The 16,718-nt window shown below is 32.5% G+C and overlaps 1 protein-coding gene across 4 annotated transcripts in view; it reads right to left on the bottom strand.

The window, feature by feature from the left end:
* Window positions 1–16,718, bottom strand: part of LOC117175851 (semaphorin-1A-like) — a 545,745-nt gene that overhangs the window by 474,598 nt on the left and 54,429 nt on the right. For all 4 annotated transcript variants that reach the window (XR_004467545.1, XM_033365637.1, XM_033365636.1 and 1 more), the window contains one exon: window positions 11,308–12,074. Coding sequence is in view for 3 of the 4 variants with exons in the window: in XM_033365637.1 (XP_033221528.1) it covers window positions 11,308–11,428 (121 nt within the window). In the remaining variant the exon portion in view is untranslated. The remainder of the gene's footprint in view (window positions 1–11,307; window positions 12,075–16,718) is intronic.

Below are 16,718 nucleotides of genomic sequence, written 5' to 3'. Positions count from 1 at the left end.
GTTTTCTGGGATCAGCGTGGTGTAATCTGGTATGAGCTTCTGAAACCGGGCGAAACTGTTAATGGTCAACGCTACCAACAACAATTGGCCAATTTGAACCTTCATTTGGGGACCTTTAAAAAGTGCATCGACGGCTCACGCGATTGAACAAATCCTTGTAAAGTTAGCGTGGCCATAATATTCAGTTAAGCATACAGAAAAAAGCAGGAAAATCCGTCATCGCAATTACCCCTAGGGTCCTTTAAGGGGTGATAAACTTTTAAAATGCTAAATGGTTTTATGCATAAATATTCAATTAAAAATTACTACCTTTCAATTTTTCGATAACTTCATCATCGGCAATGCCTATAGAAATTGCTATCATTATAATAATAGCAATTCCTCGCACAATTCTTTGAAGATGAATTTTTTAAATTTGTCATTTTTCTATTCTCTAGTTTCCGTCGTCTGCTGTCAGTTAGGTATTTTCACTTCAAATCAAGAGGCTAACTTCACTTCGTAGATAGCTGAAGGTAAAACATGGAACCAAATGCATGGGATTTAGTTCAATCTTGCCCTATTTCGCTAATATCTTCATAAAAGATAATTTTTTCTATATAAGTGTATTAGAAAAATATATCATATTTCTTAATTTCTATTTAATTAAATGATGAAGTTATCATAATTATTATAAATTATAGCGACATTACAGAAATAAAGCTTTGTACCATGCATTTGATCCATTGTTTTCCCCCTCAGCTTTTAACGAAGTGAAATTAGCTGATGGTTGAAGTGAAAATACCTCATTTGGGCACCGTGTATTACTGCGCTTGCGCGGAATTCAAAATATACATTAAAAAAAATTCTGGCAATTAAAATATATAATTACCATAAGATGGACAAGAATGTATATAAATTGTCTTTCTAAAAATTTCGTTTAAGAAATATAAGTTAGTTTGCGGAATTCAATAAAAATAAACTGTTAATTAGAAAATACGCGTGTTATACATTTTTCTCTTAACTGAAACTCTGCAAGTTTTTGAAAAAATTATTGTTTGTTATATGCATAATAGTAATAGCTTCATGTGTTTTATAATTTTCAAAGTAAACTTATCTTTCATGAAATTTTATTCACACACAGATATACACCTCTTTATCACCTTCAAAAAATGTTTGACGTTCAGTGACAATATGTTATCAATGAGATACAGATGTAATAAGTTTTCTTCACTCTCAAAAGGAGACAGGAATATATGTGAAAAATTAAAATGTAATGGAAAGAATAAAATATTTCCAAATAAAGTGCGTATAAAAATACTCGGGTAAAATTAATTTGTAAATTAATCTTAGTACTTGACAACATTTATACCCATGTATTATTATACACTAAGTCTATATATTCTGAGGAAAATTTTTTAATTAAACTTTTGGTTAAACCTCAATATTACAAATAATATTGGAGGATAAATACAATCATAATTAGACATTTTTCCTCTCTCAATTTATTCTAAGTCTATAATTGAATTAGTAAACTTCTGAAAATAACTGATTCATCAATTAAAATAAAGTGCACTGAATGAATTAGTAAAATTTCTACTAATTCAAATTCAGAGAGCATAGCAAACTACGAAATCATTATTCGTGATTTTTCATATAGATACGTTTGAGAATGCTCCTCGAGTGTTTCCGCCGTTTTCCAATCGAGCCCGATTGTGTAGAGCCGAACATCGAACACATGGAACACCGGCCGCTCGTGAAACAGGGCCTAGATATTTGTCATATTGCCCAGAGGCGACAAGAGACGCTGCTTTGCCAAGATTTTTGCTAAATATCCCATACTGTAATTTAGCCCTTTGGTTTGGTTGTTAGGGATAAAATGCATTAGTATATAATAATAAAAATAATAATTGTAAGCGTGTTTCCGTATTTAATTGTATTTAATTTGTGTGTTTAGTTCGTCCTTCTGAAGAATAAATCTTTTGGTGGAGTGAGTTATTTATCATACATTCTTTTGAGATTCTCATATGCTGTGTATGGCAATTTCAAAAGATGTTTTCACTCTTTCGAATAAAATGTATTACTATGGTTTTATCTTCGCTTGTCAACTTTGATATAGTGAATTTTATATTCTCACAAGTTTGATAAGAATTAATGTAATATCCTTTCCATTTGTCCAAACAAAAATATTAGTTTTGCTGGTTGAAAACCACTATATTAATTGTTGATACCCAGACCACCCTGCTTTCCCTATTTTGGAACAATATTATATGAAATCTTTATTCATTTTTATAATTTATTCTAACAAAAAGTCTTTCAGTGTACACGGAAAAAAGTGAATTAATCTTTCCTGAATTATTTCTATAGTCGGGGATAAGAGTGAATCCTGAACAAATGTCATAGATATTGTATACATTTCAGGATTTAATGTAAAACAAATTTATAATAACTCTACAAGAGTTCTTCAAACTTCATATTGAAGTCCTATAGACCTAAGTTCTATAAACTTATAAAGTGTAGCTGGAAGTCCCTACTGTGCCAAGGTAGCGATATTCCCCGCGTCCCTCGCTCCCAGCCAAAGCGTTTGTTAAATGTTTAACATATTTCTCAATTTCCCTTTATGCTCTACAAGTTTTTAATGATTCCAAATTATTTTATTATTATTTTCTAATTACAAAATATTTTCAAGTGTTTAAAAGTATTTAATGTATTTCAAAATAATTTAACGAAATTTGAAAATTCTTTTTAATTAAAAAAGAAAAGAATTTATAAATAAATTTCAAAAAATTTTAACTAATTTTAAAGAAGTTAAAATGATTTTAGAAGAATTCCAAAAAGCACCAGAATTTTCAAGAGATTTTAGAGACTTTAAAATACTTTTTATGAGTCCAAGAGATTTTTAGTGATTTTAAGGGATTTTGTACCATTTTAATGGATTTAATATGATTTAAAAAGTAAGTAAAGGAATTTAAAATCTTAGAAAGCATTTAAAATGATTTTTTTAAATCAAAAGAGTTTAAGGATTTTCATGTAATTTAAAAAAAAATTTTAAGTGTTTAAACAGACTTTCAGGAGTTTTAAGGGATTTAACCGGAGTTATTTGATTTAAAAAATTTTTTTATTTATAAACGAATTTTAAAAAATTTCAAAATATTTAAAAGAGTTCAAGATATTTTTAATGAATTTAAGAGATTTTAACTAATTCTGAGGAACTTTTGAGGAGTTTAAATGAATTTTAAGAATTTAAAGTAATTTTAAAATATAAATAATGTTGTTGAATTCTTTAAAGTCTGTTAAATATTTTGAAATCTTCGAAAATTTGTAGAAATACTTTGAATTCTAATAAATTTCTTTTGAAATCCTAAAATCGAAAATCTTAGTACATATATTATTATAAGCGTAGCAATATTTTTTATAGAATGGTTCACAGAAATTTGAAGACGGCCGTGCACAGCTGTCGGTTATATTTCAGATTTTTTTGTAATACTTCCTTAATAGAGATGACCTCACCTCGGCCTTTAAATGTCATAGAACTTTATTGCACATTTCGTTGCATAGTTCAACGCAATGTAAAACAAAGACGATTTCAACTTTTATTAAACTACCCATCGTATCCTCTACTATAGGATTAGATCTATAAAATGAAATGGATATTTTTTTCCGTGTAGCTGTACAATTAGGTATTTTCACTTCAAACACCAGCTAACTTCACTTCGTTAAAAGCCGATGGGAAAAGAATGGATCAAATGCATGGAACAAAACGTTATTTCTGTGATATCTTTGTAATTGATAATAATTATTATCATTTTATTATTTCATTAAATAGTAATTTAAAAATAAAAACTATTTTTCAAACACAGTTATATAGGGGAAATTAGGTTTTACGGAGATATTAGCAAAATACGGCAAAAATGAACTGAATCAAATGCATTTAGTCCCTTGTTCCCCTCAGCAATCTACGAAGTGAAGTTAGCTGTTGATTCAAGTGAAAATACCTAATTGAGCCGCCGGGTGCAAGAACCAGCCCGACGCTCGAACACGCGTAAAAGTATTGTCCGCGCATCTCAGAATTGCAAAATGAGGTAAGTCGAGAATTGTGTTTTCTTGGTTTCGCCGCTAAAAAGTATCTTGGTAACTTCGAGTCTCAAACAGCTTCTAGTGAGTGATTTGTTCAAAACTGTTGAATGAAGTTTTTTTGGAAAATCTTTTATCGTTTAGTTAAAAATTGATTGAGATATTCATATCAGGCAGCATTCTCGCGCGGGCAGATGTCAACTTTTTTTTCCAAAATATGAATATCTCAGTCAATTTCTAACGATTCGATATGAGATTTTCAAAAAAACTTCATTCAATATTTTTGAAAAAATTACTCACTGGAAGTTGTTTGAAACTCGAAGTTACCTAGATACTTTTTAGCGGCGAAACCAAGAAAAGAAAATTATCGACTTACATCGTTTTGCTTGCAATTAAATAAATAAATAAATAAGTAAATCCAATAAATATGAACTCATTTCAATAATATTGAGCCGAGTTAAAAGAATTTAAGTTTGTCAAAAAAATCTAATAGGACAAAGTTTTATTTCTTTATTCTCTACAATTATACTTTTTTAAATTGATTTTTTAGTTTTGAATATTTTCCACTTTTGAGATGCGCGGACAATTTTTACGCGTGTTCGAGCTTCGGGCTGGTTTTTACACCCGGTGGCTCAGTTGTGCAATTTCTGAACAAATAAAATAAAAGCTGAAATATCCGAAAAACAACGTCGGAAATTGATGAGGCTATTTGCACAGGAGTAAATGCATGTTCATGATCAACTCATTTGCGTTAAAAGTTATAAGTATAAAATGAGCTTAACTTCAGCGTACAATTTGATATGCTTAAGGGAATGTTTTTGACATGAAAATTCTTTCAATTGTTTATCTATGTTTACACAATATATTTCCCCATTTTTAGGTCAAAACAATAATATTTAAGGCCTCTTTTAAAGCATCCAACCAGCAACATTCAAAATTGCAGCCTTCGAAATTTTTTTGCTAACTTTTCCCAACAATATAAAAGACTGAGATAGCCGTACAATGAAGTTGAGCTCGTTTTAAACTGATCATTTTTTATGAAAATTAGTTGGTAGTTTTTTTAACATAAACATGCATTTGCTCCAGTACAAATTGCCTGATCTATTTCCGACGTCCTTTCTCTGATATTTTCAGCTTTTATTTTATTTGTTTAGAAATAGCACTACTGTACAGATAATCCAATTTTCTAGTAGAGGAGAGTACTCAAATATTATTATTATTATTATTATACCATTAAGCCATTTCCCTTTCGGGGTAGGCGTGACTCACTCGGTAGGGGAAAGGAGTAGTGTGTGGAAGGGATAGAGATTTTTCAGATTGATCCAGAATTGTCGTGCTATTTAAGTAAATAACCCGTTCGTTCCGCAACACTGCTCCGACCCAGGTTGCTGATCAATCTCTCTAGCAATCACCCCAAGCGAAGAATCTCACGAATTCGTTATGTAAGGTTCCCCACTTGGGTCCATTAATGGCCAAGGTCTTTTGTTTCAGGCGTCATTCACTCTACTGACACTCATTTTATAAACTATTTGCCGCCATACTTGCCTGTCCTGGCATACTTCTCTAGCTTCTTTTATGTCCATGCATTTATTCATGCAGGCTCTCGTGTTTCTGTGAGTTCTTATGTCTCTTCTAACTGGGGTCTCATTCACACATTCTAACCATTCTTTCCGCGGTCTATCTATGGGCACGCTGCCATTTACTTTACCTTGATACACTTGTTTCGTTAGTCGTTCATTTGGCATTCTCTCAACATGTCCGAACCATCTTAACCGATTTCTTTCCCATGTGTCTACTAGCGTCTCTTTTGCACCACATTCTTTTAGAATTGTCTCGTTACTTACTTTGTCCATCAGGGTTTTCCCGCATAGTATGCGCATGAATCTCATGTCAATTGCGTTAATTTTACTCTTATCTTTTTCTTGATAAGTCCATGTCTCGCTACCGTATAGTACTGTCGGTACAAATATGGAATTATGTATTGCCATTTTAGCTTTATTTGATATATTTTTACTTCTGATAAGAGGACCTGCTCTACCAACAACCTTCTTACCTTAATTTATTCGTCTATCTAATTCCTCATCTATCTTCCCGTCCCTAGTAAATAAGCTACCAAGATATACGAACTTATCAACTTGTAAATATGAGATACCAATTCTGTTTGGTGTGATTGCCGAAATTCTATGGAGTCAATTTAAAAGCAATATAGGTCATTTTAAAAGGAATGTAATTTACCTTAAAGTGAAAAAGTTATATACATGAGAAATTTTAACACTCTTTTTTTTGCTGAAAATACAAAAAAATGTAAAAACAGTACTTTTTCCAGAGTCCGTAAACTATTCTCCTAATATGAGATACCCCAGGAAATCGCTAATAAAATGCAAAATAAAGTATTATTTTTAATGAAAAACTTGATTCTATATTTCCGAAGTATAAATTTACTGCTATTTAGATATGTTTAGTTTTTGCAGTAATCACAAACCCTTTTGTGAAAAGTTTCCCTTGCGGAGCTAGAGGTGTTATAAGAACCACAGGAATCTCATATTATAAAAACCAAACCGTGCAACTACGCACTTATTACGTCTAGCCTGTACATTGAAAAACTTGAACACTATCGATATTTTCCTACTTAGTTATTCAATCTCTATCCCTTTAGGCATAATTTAATGATAAATACTTATTTAATGCATAATAAATAGGGTTTAAATATTTCCCTTCAAAAATTCAACCACCACTGATTACACAAAAAGTTCCCTCATAATCTTTAGAAGCACAATGAAAAATTGACTTTACCACGAAATTACTTTTTCATCCAGGGCTGCAAGTTAGTTTTATAAACACCTTGAGTTTTGTACATATTTTCGAGAGAATCTCAGCAGAACAAAATTATACAAATATGATTATGATTAGCGATTATTTCCTGGCGAATGGAAGGTGAATAAGTACCATAATCATATTACCACTTCCAAATACTCAACTTTGATTAGCTCTACTAAGTCACTGAAAATAAATGATGGAAATTCGGAAGGAAAAAATGCATAATGGTAAAATTTAGAGTCAAATATAAAATAAATATGTTAACAAGAACGCAGGGAGGTGTAAACTCCGAAACAAAGGAACGTACACTGAAAGAAATAGTTTGAGGTTAATTTGAGCCATACGAATTCGAGACTAACCTACGTATAAGAAAATCACCAAGCCTAATATGACAAGGCAAGTTTGTTTGACTGAAATGATAGTTGGGAAAAGCGTAATATTAGATATATGATTAAAATATCAAAATATTATTGTGTAGGTACAAGAATTGTATGCCTCGGTATGATGGCTCTATTGGACGTATACTTTTTCAACTATCTATTTGAAAGAACACTGCGTTTAAGTGTTGCATTGGGCATCCCGCTGTTTGCTTGATTCAGCATACCAATCGATGTATTGTACCGAGCATGTTATGCGACATTGATGAGCCGGTGAGGTGCGCGTTGACTCGGCATTAGTCGCCGTCTTCAGATTTGTTTTATAGCAAATCAGGTTAGTGAAGAAGCTTTTAAATACCTAACTCCAAAATTTGTACAAGATTAAGATTTATTAAATATTATATCAAAAAATTTCTAAATAAATTATGTATTTTACATTTATTTGCTTTTCATTTTTGTATCTTCAAATAATATTTGAATTTTATGTATGCAATAGGTCAGGATTTTTAGGTAATTTAATTATTTTACGCCTGATTTCAAAGACTTTAAAATACTTTTTATGATTTCAAAAGATTTAAAGTGATTTTAAGGGATTTTGTATGATTTAAATCAATTTGATATGGTTTAAAAAATCGGTAAAGGAATTAAAAATATTACAAATCATTTAAAATTATTTTTAAAAAATTCAAAAAAGTTTAAGGATCTTCATGTAATTTAAAAATATATTTAAGTATTAAAACAGATTTTCAGGAGTTTTAAGGGATTTAAAGGGAGTTATGATTTTAAAGTAACTTTAAAATATAAATAATGTTCTTGAATTTGTAAAGTCTGTTAAATATCTTGAAATCTTCGGAAGTTTGTAGAAATTATTTAAAATCGATTAAATTTCTTAAAATATATATTGATTTCTCTAAAATCATTTAAAATATCTTGAAATATTTTTGAATTTAGTTAAAATCTTGTTTAATTACATAAAATATTCAATAATAATTTGTGCTCAGCAACATTTTGCATAGAACGGGTCACAAGAATTTGCAGACGGTCCTGCACAGCTGTAGGCTATATTTCAGATTTTTTTCTTTATACTTGAAGCTAGGTTAACCGCGAGGCTTTAGGCGTAAGGAATGTGAAACATATACAGTTCAAACCCGCGAAAAATAAAAACTTTCATAGCGTGCAATTATAAATAGGGTAGTGATTGTGTAATACCAAATAATTGTGTGCTGGAACACGTGAACAAATATTAAATTATAAAGTCATAATATAATAATACAAAAGATTATTTCTCTTCCGCGAAACATTGGTTTCAAAACTTCTTCGATATAGACTGTATTTCAGCTAGAATTTTAGATTTTACAGAACTATTTTACGTTTTTCGTATACCCTGCCTTTTAATCGAGGTTACGTCACTCGGGCCTGTGCATTTTATAGAACTTTATAACACATTTCGTTGAACAGTTAAACGCAATGTAAACAAAAGACGATTTTTATTTTTTTCCGTGTATCTTTGAAAAATACTTTTCAACGAAATCATAGTTTTATATTATTAATAATAACGAAAGTACAAAAAAAATCGAATTTTTTAATTAATTTCAACTCCACTGCAGCATGGAGGATGCATCCTCATTAGTATTTTATATGAGACATGCATAGCATTAGACTATCCAAACGGTATGCTTAGATCTCCTTAATGAGAGGTGCAGTTGAGAGCCGTGCGTATGGTTGATTTACCCCAAACAAATTCTGTCTGACGCAGCCGTACAAATTCGTTCCACTACAGCCATATTATGTTTAGAAATATCTATTAGAACAAATGACTGAATCAGTAATATTGCTTCAGTAATTACGGTATGGGTAAAATACGCAAACCGTATCGCTGTAGCTGAGTGAGCAATACATTATGGTTGGAATAACCAGAATTATGCGTGTATCGTCGAATTATTTCCTTCAGTGTACAGAGATGATTTTTGAAGCGAATTACACATTTTTGGCTTTTGACAGTGTTGCATGTATTTACAAGGAGCAAAAAGTTGCAATTGGATGTTTGAAAAATTATTTTCTTTTTAGAAAAATACAAAAGACTACGATAATCGAGGCAACCACATTCTCAGCAGGGCACTTTGCTGGTGCTACTGCTACGCGTGTAAATCGACCTTCTCTCGTACTCAGGCAGTTTACACAGTCCCTAAATCCACCATTTACCATTGTGTACAGTGTACACTGTACAGAAAGAATCAACGAAACCATATATTTTTTTCAGAATTTTCATAATTTATTTTCAGTGACTAGAGCTACTCAAAGTTGAGTATCCGGAAATGATAATATGATTATGGTACTTTTTCACCTTCCATTCGCCAGGAAATAATCGCTAATCATCAGAACATTTTGAAACTCTGTATCAATATTGCCAAAACCTTCACCTGTGACACGCATATTGTCTTATATTTTTAGAATTTTTTTCTGCTGAGATTTTCATAAAGTTCTGTAAAAAAATCGAGGCGCCTATATTTTTTGGACTGATAGTAGTTTAGCTGAAACCCTGCTATCTCATAATACGAGAATATCTCATATTCGGGTACTTTCCTCCATAACTGTTGACAATACGTCTACAAGATTTACAACCTTTCTTGTGCACTATAAAATTGTAAACATTTTTTCACCTGACCATATTCGACTTAAAATCAACCGTTTTCAAGTTATTTTTAAAAACATGTTATTGTTGAACGCTTTCTAACACGACGGCCGTTGCCGTACACACATGGTTGGGGACTTTTTACAGTATCTTTATAAAGCTATCCCCAACGTATATGTGAAAAAATGCTACTTTTCCGATCTTTTTTTCTAATCCTTCATTGACTGGACTAAATAGGATAAACATATATTTAAGACAGTAGCTTTCATCATAGATCAACCCAAAAAGTCACCATGCTCATGGCATAAGGTACTTTTAGATAAAGAACTATAGGTAGTAAGGGAAGACCATCCTTCCTATTTACCTGTAAAAAAATTACCATGCTCATGGCATACGGTACTGTTCGGTAAGGAACTGCAGGTAGTAGGGGAGGGCCCCATCCTTCCCACTTACCAATACCAAAATTACCATGGTACACTGTATGAAATGGTGTAAAGCATAGAATCTATTTCCAGAAATATATGCATATTTACTCTAGTTCTCTCTTATTTAACGCAAAAAATATTTATGAGAATTTCCAGAACAAGGCACATTAAAACATAGTAACTAAGAAATTATATTTGATAGGAAAGCCCACTGTGTTACCACGTTATAAGAAATTATATGAATTTTTACCAAAATCTACTTGCAAATCAATAAGAAAGAGGCATACTGAGGGATTTCGCACCGTGGTTCAATATACGAAAGAAAATTATATGCATATGAAGAACTTTAGCTTTTTATGTATAAAATAAAAGATTTGAAGTACTTATGAATTATCAGAGGTGCTACTTGCAGCTCCTTGTTATGTTAATTCATCTAAAATTTGTTTCTACCGAGGGTATTTATCTCAATTTTTCCCCCTCAATCTGATCGTAGGGCGAACCCAATTTCTTTAAAAAAATATTATAATCCTTTGCACATCAGCAGTTTTAAATTCAGTTGTTCTTTAATAGCACCTTCACATATCTTTTCCTGCTTTACTCAAATTGTTGAAATACTATTTTAAGTGCTTTTTGCCTGTCGCCTAGCCCCGAACACTTAGTTTGAAAATCAAACTAGAAATTGTCGATTTTCCTCATTTTTTACCGGCTTTAGAGCTGAAAGAACAAGTATTAATTGAGGAAGTCACAAATCGAGATGAAAACCTGCCTGAATTTTTATTTTTTAAGCAACGAATTTCGATTCCGTTTAGTAATCCTCTTCATACTTTTCGCCGCTGCGACTTTTTCTTTTTTTACTAAGATATTAAAAAGGGAATAGGATTTTTTTGTTCATCAAACGAAACTTCCCGAAAAGGCTTCTAATTAAATTTTTGGTGATAACATTAGGTGATAACGGAGATAAATTTGAAATATAAATGACACTGTATGAAACTCTTGCTTGACTTACCTAGTTGGACGTACATCTTTGGTCTAACGTTTTCTTGCCAGGCAGCGAACACGATGCTCAGCATCGCGACGCTCCAACAGGAAGCGAGAAGAAGCTGGGTGAGAAGTGTCGGATGCCGCATTACGGTGAGTCACGTGTCACACACCGAGCAAATGCTTGATAACGGAACTCAGAACCCAAACACCGCGGTAATATATCCGACAGCACAAGGGAGGAAAACACAAAACTTCACTTGTCTTGCATCCGTTGGATGTGCACGTCCTTAGAGACGGTCGATAACACGATCGTCCAGCACATGTTCATTCTGACCGGTCGTCGTGCGATCGATCGTTCGACCCTTGCTAACGTATCCAGGATGACCGGCAGCTGGTCGCTTGTTCGCCCTCTCGCGAACTCGCGAAAGGCGATCACAACTCGCGGATGATCACGATCACACTGACGATGCGACAGGTAACATAGGTCATAAATTCTTCCAGCGCATGCGTTAACACTTGCGTCACTAGCACTGAGCCAGGATTTTGGATGCACGTACTCTGCGCATGGACTGATTACAAGACTAAGTATGAGTGTGAGTGAGAAGATAGAAGAACAAATGGGAAAGAAAGGGGGATGGTGTGATGAGGTGGAAAGGGAGGATGGAGATGAGGGTAGAAATGGAGAGAGTGGTAGGAACACCGACTTGCGCGCTGGCGAATTTCAACCCTTATGTACCATGTATAAGTACTATGCCCTTTTCGTGACTTGGTCGCTACTGCAACACCATTAACCTGCAATCAAAGACAGTTGTCAAAAACGTTGAATCATAAACGACGAAAGGTTAGTATAATTATAATTCCTGTAATAGATATAATAGGTTTACCAATAGTGAATGTATTTTATAGTTTCACGAAAATTCTTTACATTTCTGTACTCGCTAATGTGATAATCGACACAAAAGTCGTAGCGCATCTAACATTTATAAACATCTCTTATTCTGGACGCTATAGAGGGAGAGGTCGAGAAACTTGCCACACTTACAATTAGAATTCTTTAAATCCTACAATTCTTTCGTATTTATAAAGAATTTGTTCATTAGGTTCCACATAAATTGGAACATTTAGTTTTAATGAGGTTCTGGATTGATTTGCAGATATATAAAAAACCTCTTGCGAACCCTTTCCATATTAAGGCACTTTAATGGGTACCTGACTCATTAATTGTGATCAATCTATTCTGGCTTCATATAATTTAGATAGGAATTTCAGTAGCGAGAATCTTTTTTCTGGTAATATGTTAATGAATCGAATATGAATAATTGCATAATATATTATCAATAATGTTTTTTAATCACGCGAAATTCCATAAAATCTTGGGAAATGTGACGTCACATTTGTCCTCTTGTAACAAAAGGATCTTTCTCAACGTAAATGGAATTTCCTATCAAATTTAAGGTTGAGAGACTTTTTCATTTTTTCGTTTGCCTCAACAGGAATACTTTCGCAGCAAAAATGTTCCTTATGTGACTAACTTCACCTACTCTTGCAGCCAAATAATTCTGTTTGAGTAAAACATATATTCATGTATTTGAAAATCTCGCGAAATCATATAATATCCCTTACTAAATTATAATCTTTAGAAATCCTTTTTAATATCTACAGTTCTTTAATGATTCCCAACAATATTTTTAAATCCTTTCGTATCAATTGGAAATCTGTTGATAACCTTGGTAAATTCTTGAATTCGTTCAAATCTTTTAAAATCCAGTCAAATCTTACGAAATACTTTGAAATCCCTCAAAATTTTTAAAAATTCCTTGAAATTGTTGGAAATCTCGTGGAATCATTGATATAGACGTCCGCTGTGATACTGACTATATATGTGCACGTTGACGTTGTCGATAATTGATAGCAAAAATCTTAAGCGTTTTACATACCTAAATTGAAGCGACGAAGGAGTAATGAGACCGATCTCTATTTGTTTTGACTGCACTGTTCGTGTATACTTACACGAAGGATTAGTCTGCCAAAAACGTCGGATTATAAAATACTGCTACGAATTCACGAGATGTTCTATAGAAATTTTCTTTTTTAACAAGACGTTTAATTTTCTGAAATGATAATATTTCAACAAACAAGCGAGTTTTTACAAAATAGTGTAACTCTTAACGTGGTAGATGAATATTTAACCAAAAAATCCGCAGGCTTCGCGGGCACATGCTTGTGGCGCGCTGGACGCGCGTCTCGCAACTGCACTCGTGCACAGATTTTTTTTCAAATAAAGGTCAAAACATCAACAACATTAATTTCGTGATAGTGACTACTTTTTTGTTAACGCTCCTTCGGCTTTGACGAATACACTCTCAGCACGTATCTCAACTTGTATATCATTTCCATAAATGTATATTATTATATTACATAACATTCGTTGATACGAAAACAGACGTAATTTCATTGCCTCTTTTAAAAAAATGCGCATTCTTCAGAAAAATTTGTTATTAAACATTTTACTGCAACTTCTGCCGGTTTTTCAAAAACTGAATTTACTCGTTTCCAATTTTATTTGTACGATTTAAACGTAGCACATACGGTCTACACATCAGCCTTACCTTTTTTAACTTCTAAATTAAATCCCTTCATCAGTGACCCTCAAAACTTCGATTAATGAGGGTTTGTGGGGGGGGGGCGATTAGTTTCAACAAAGAGCCATAGTTGGTTAGTGTTTTATGCTACAAAGTTCAACCAACCTTTAGCAGCATTATGTTAGATGGGAGTTCATAATATCAGTTTCACATACCGGCCCACCACGTGCAGAAATTTCAATATGGATCTGATCGGGGCCAGATCGGGAAGAATTTGTCCCAAGTCGGGCTATCTAGATGGGGCCAGACTCGAAATGAAACGCGATACCCGTTCGGGGCCCAAGCGCAGCGCCCAGAGATAACCCGTTATGGCCCCAATCGGGCCCATTTTAATTTGTTATTATTCATAATTAAAAGGGATATGCAAACAATGGTATGTAAGACTAGAAACAAAATATTTGTTAACAATTTTTTTTTGAGCAAACGGAAAAGCGAAAGATACAATATAACAGCCAGCATTTGTGTATGATAAACTATTTAAGTATTTTGCAATATATTTTTGGCTTCAATTTATATATTGAACTTAAATGGATGAAGTTATTTTGAAATAAGTGGATTATAATATTGCACTGGCTCTTTCAGTCATTTTTACAAAAACGACTATACTACAATAAAAAGTTTGTATTCACATACCGATTATATCAAATCACCTAAAAATACGTGAAAATAAATATGTTTATGACATTATTGTTGATCTAATTTGTTTTCACATTCAACACATTAGTACTACTCCCGGTATTTTTCTTATAAATAAATAACCTTATTTCGAGGTTAGGTTTCATCTTAACATAATTGAGTAATTTACCCTATTATAGTCTTCAAAACGTAACTCAGGAATATTTCGAAGTATACGATGTCTACGCACTCGTCTTGTGCTCGGTTTTGGCATTTCTTCCACTTATTTTGTCACTGTTTCAATTATTACTTGAAATATATTTGACGTTTGACACTTTAAATTCAAACTTTGGTGATTTAGAATCAACCCACTTTGGGCCCCAAAATGAATGGGGTGACATCTACTGTTTATATTGGCTGTTAAGCCGGAGTCTAGAAGGGGCCAAATTTAACATCCATAATATTGTGTGCCCGATCTGGCCCAAGTCGGAAATAAGGCAAATCTTTGGCAATTTCTGCACGGGACGGTGGGAAAAAATGAGATTATTGGTTCAAAATAACGTACAGACCACAAATATTAAGCGACATGAACAGAAAAATTTTTAAAAAAGCTGTTAAGGTTTCTAAGAGAGTCGTCGAGCTTGATTTTTCAATGAGATTTTCAATTTTTTATAAATAAATAAGTCTGACGAAAAAATGGCCATTTTTTCTATTTAACGTTAACAGTGCTCGCCAATATCAGGAAAAGTGTTCAAATCGCCTAAGTTTCATAAACTAATATTAGCTAAAGCTGTTCCAATATTATATATTAAACAAGAAAATTTTTTATAAACAAATTATTTGTTGAAAAAATATTTTCTATGATTTTCCATGATCATAGTTTGTTCTACTTATATTGCAAGAAATTTGAATGGAAATTATATGATATTAAAAAAATGTCTCTTAAGATTATAATTCTTTATATTATAAAGAAAATTTATTAACAAATGCAGTATCAGGCTGGACAACTCTCTTAGAAATCTTATTAGCTTTTTTTCCAATTTTTTGTTGTTGAAATCGGTGAAGATTTGTGGGCCGTACGTTATTCTAAACCAAACAAGTTATTTTTCTTTCCAATGTTCCCCAATGGTTCCCAATGCGATTGCTTGTCTTTTCAAATACTATGAATATTCGTAAGAAAAATTTTTTAATTTTGAAAACAAGTTGTCTCAAAAATATTCAAAATGTGCTCACTTTTTGAATGTTCATCCAAAATGGCTGTCTAACGAACTTGGCCTTCATTGTAAGATAGTACAAGAATTTACCAAAGGAAAATCCAATCAGTTGATTCTTTCGAAAGTTATCGTACTAACAAAAAAACCATCCACGGGCAGACAGACTGACAGACAGACACATTGGTAAAAACCTGTTTTTCGGATTCAAGGGGTCTCAAAACGTGAACATTTGACAAACATTGGGGGGGGGGGGGGGTTTACACAAATCGAATATCTTCTCTGATGAGAATGTAAAAATATAAATTCTCAGCAAAAAAATGTTAATCTTAAATCAAAAAGAGTTGAATTCATTCAAAAAGATGAATTTTCAAGAAAATTGTTGAATTTTTCAACCAAAAAGATTTTTTTAGTGAAAAAAGAAAAAAATGAGGTGAAGAACAATTTGATGGGAAAATTTATTTTGAATTATTCGTAAATTTGTCTCAAAATGTGCTAGATTTTTTTTTTAAATTAACCTTTGGAAATATTTTTGATTGTTTTGAAATATTTTTGAAAGTTCACTTAAAATCAATGTTATGAAATCAAAAATTCTCTACTTCAATTGTAAATTAATCTAACTGAAAGTCTAATCTTGTAATCATTGAGTCCAACACTTCGAGCATTGGATTGAACTACATTATACTCCTCGTCTCCTTCTCCTCCATCTCCTCTTAAATTCTTTTCTCATTATTCTACATACATTTTAAGAGTTTATTTAACTTGATTTAGAATAATTCAAGATTCAACAGGAGAAATGTGGTTACAACTATATGCAAAGCAGCGTAACTGATAGTGGTGCACTCTATCATATTCTTTATTAATCAACCAGTGATCCCAGATCTGAAACGAGATGCGGTCCAATACTATGACAGGTCTATGTCCGTGTGAATATAGTAGGAGACGCTGTAAATGACTGAGTTGCGCGC

This window comes from Belonocnema kinseyi, chromosome 7 (assembly GCF_010883055.1).
Source record: "Belonocnema kinseyi isolate 2016_QV_RU_SX_M_011 chromosome 7, B_treatae_v1, whole genome shotgun sequence".
NCBI classification, from domain to species: domain Eukaryota; kingdom Metazoa; phylum Arthropoda; class Insecta; order Hymenoptera; family Cynipidae; genus Belonocnema; species Belonocnema kinseyi.
Note: the sequence above shows the minus strand (reverse complement) of the source record. Positions and strands in the feature narration are given on the sequence as shown.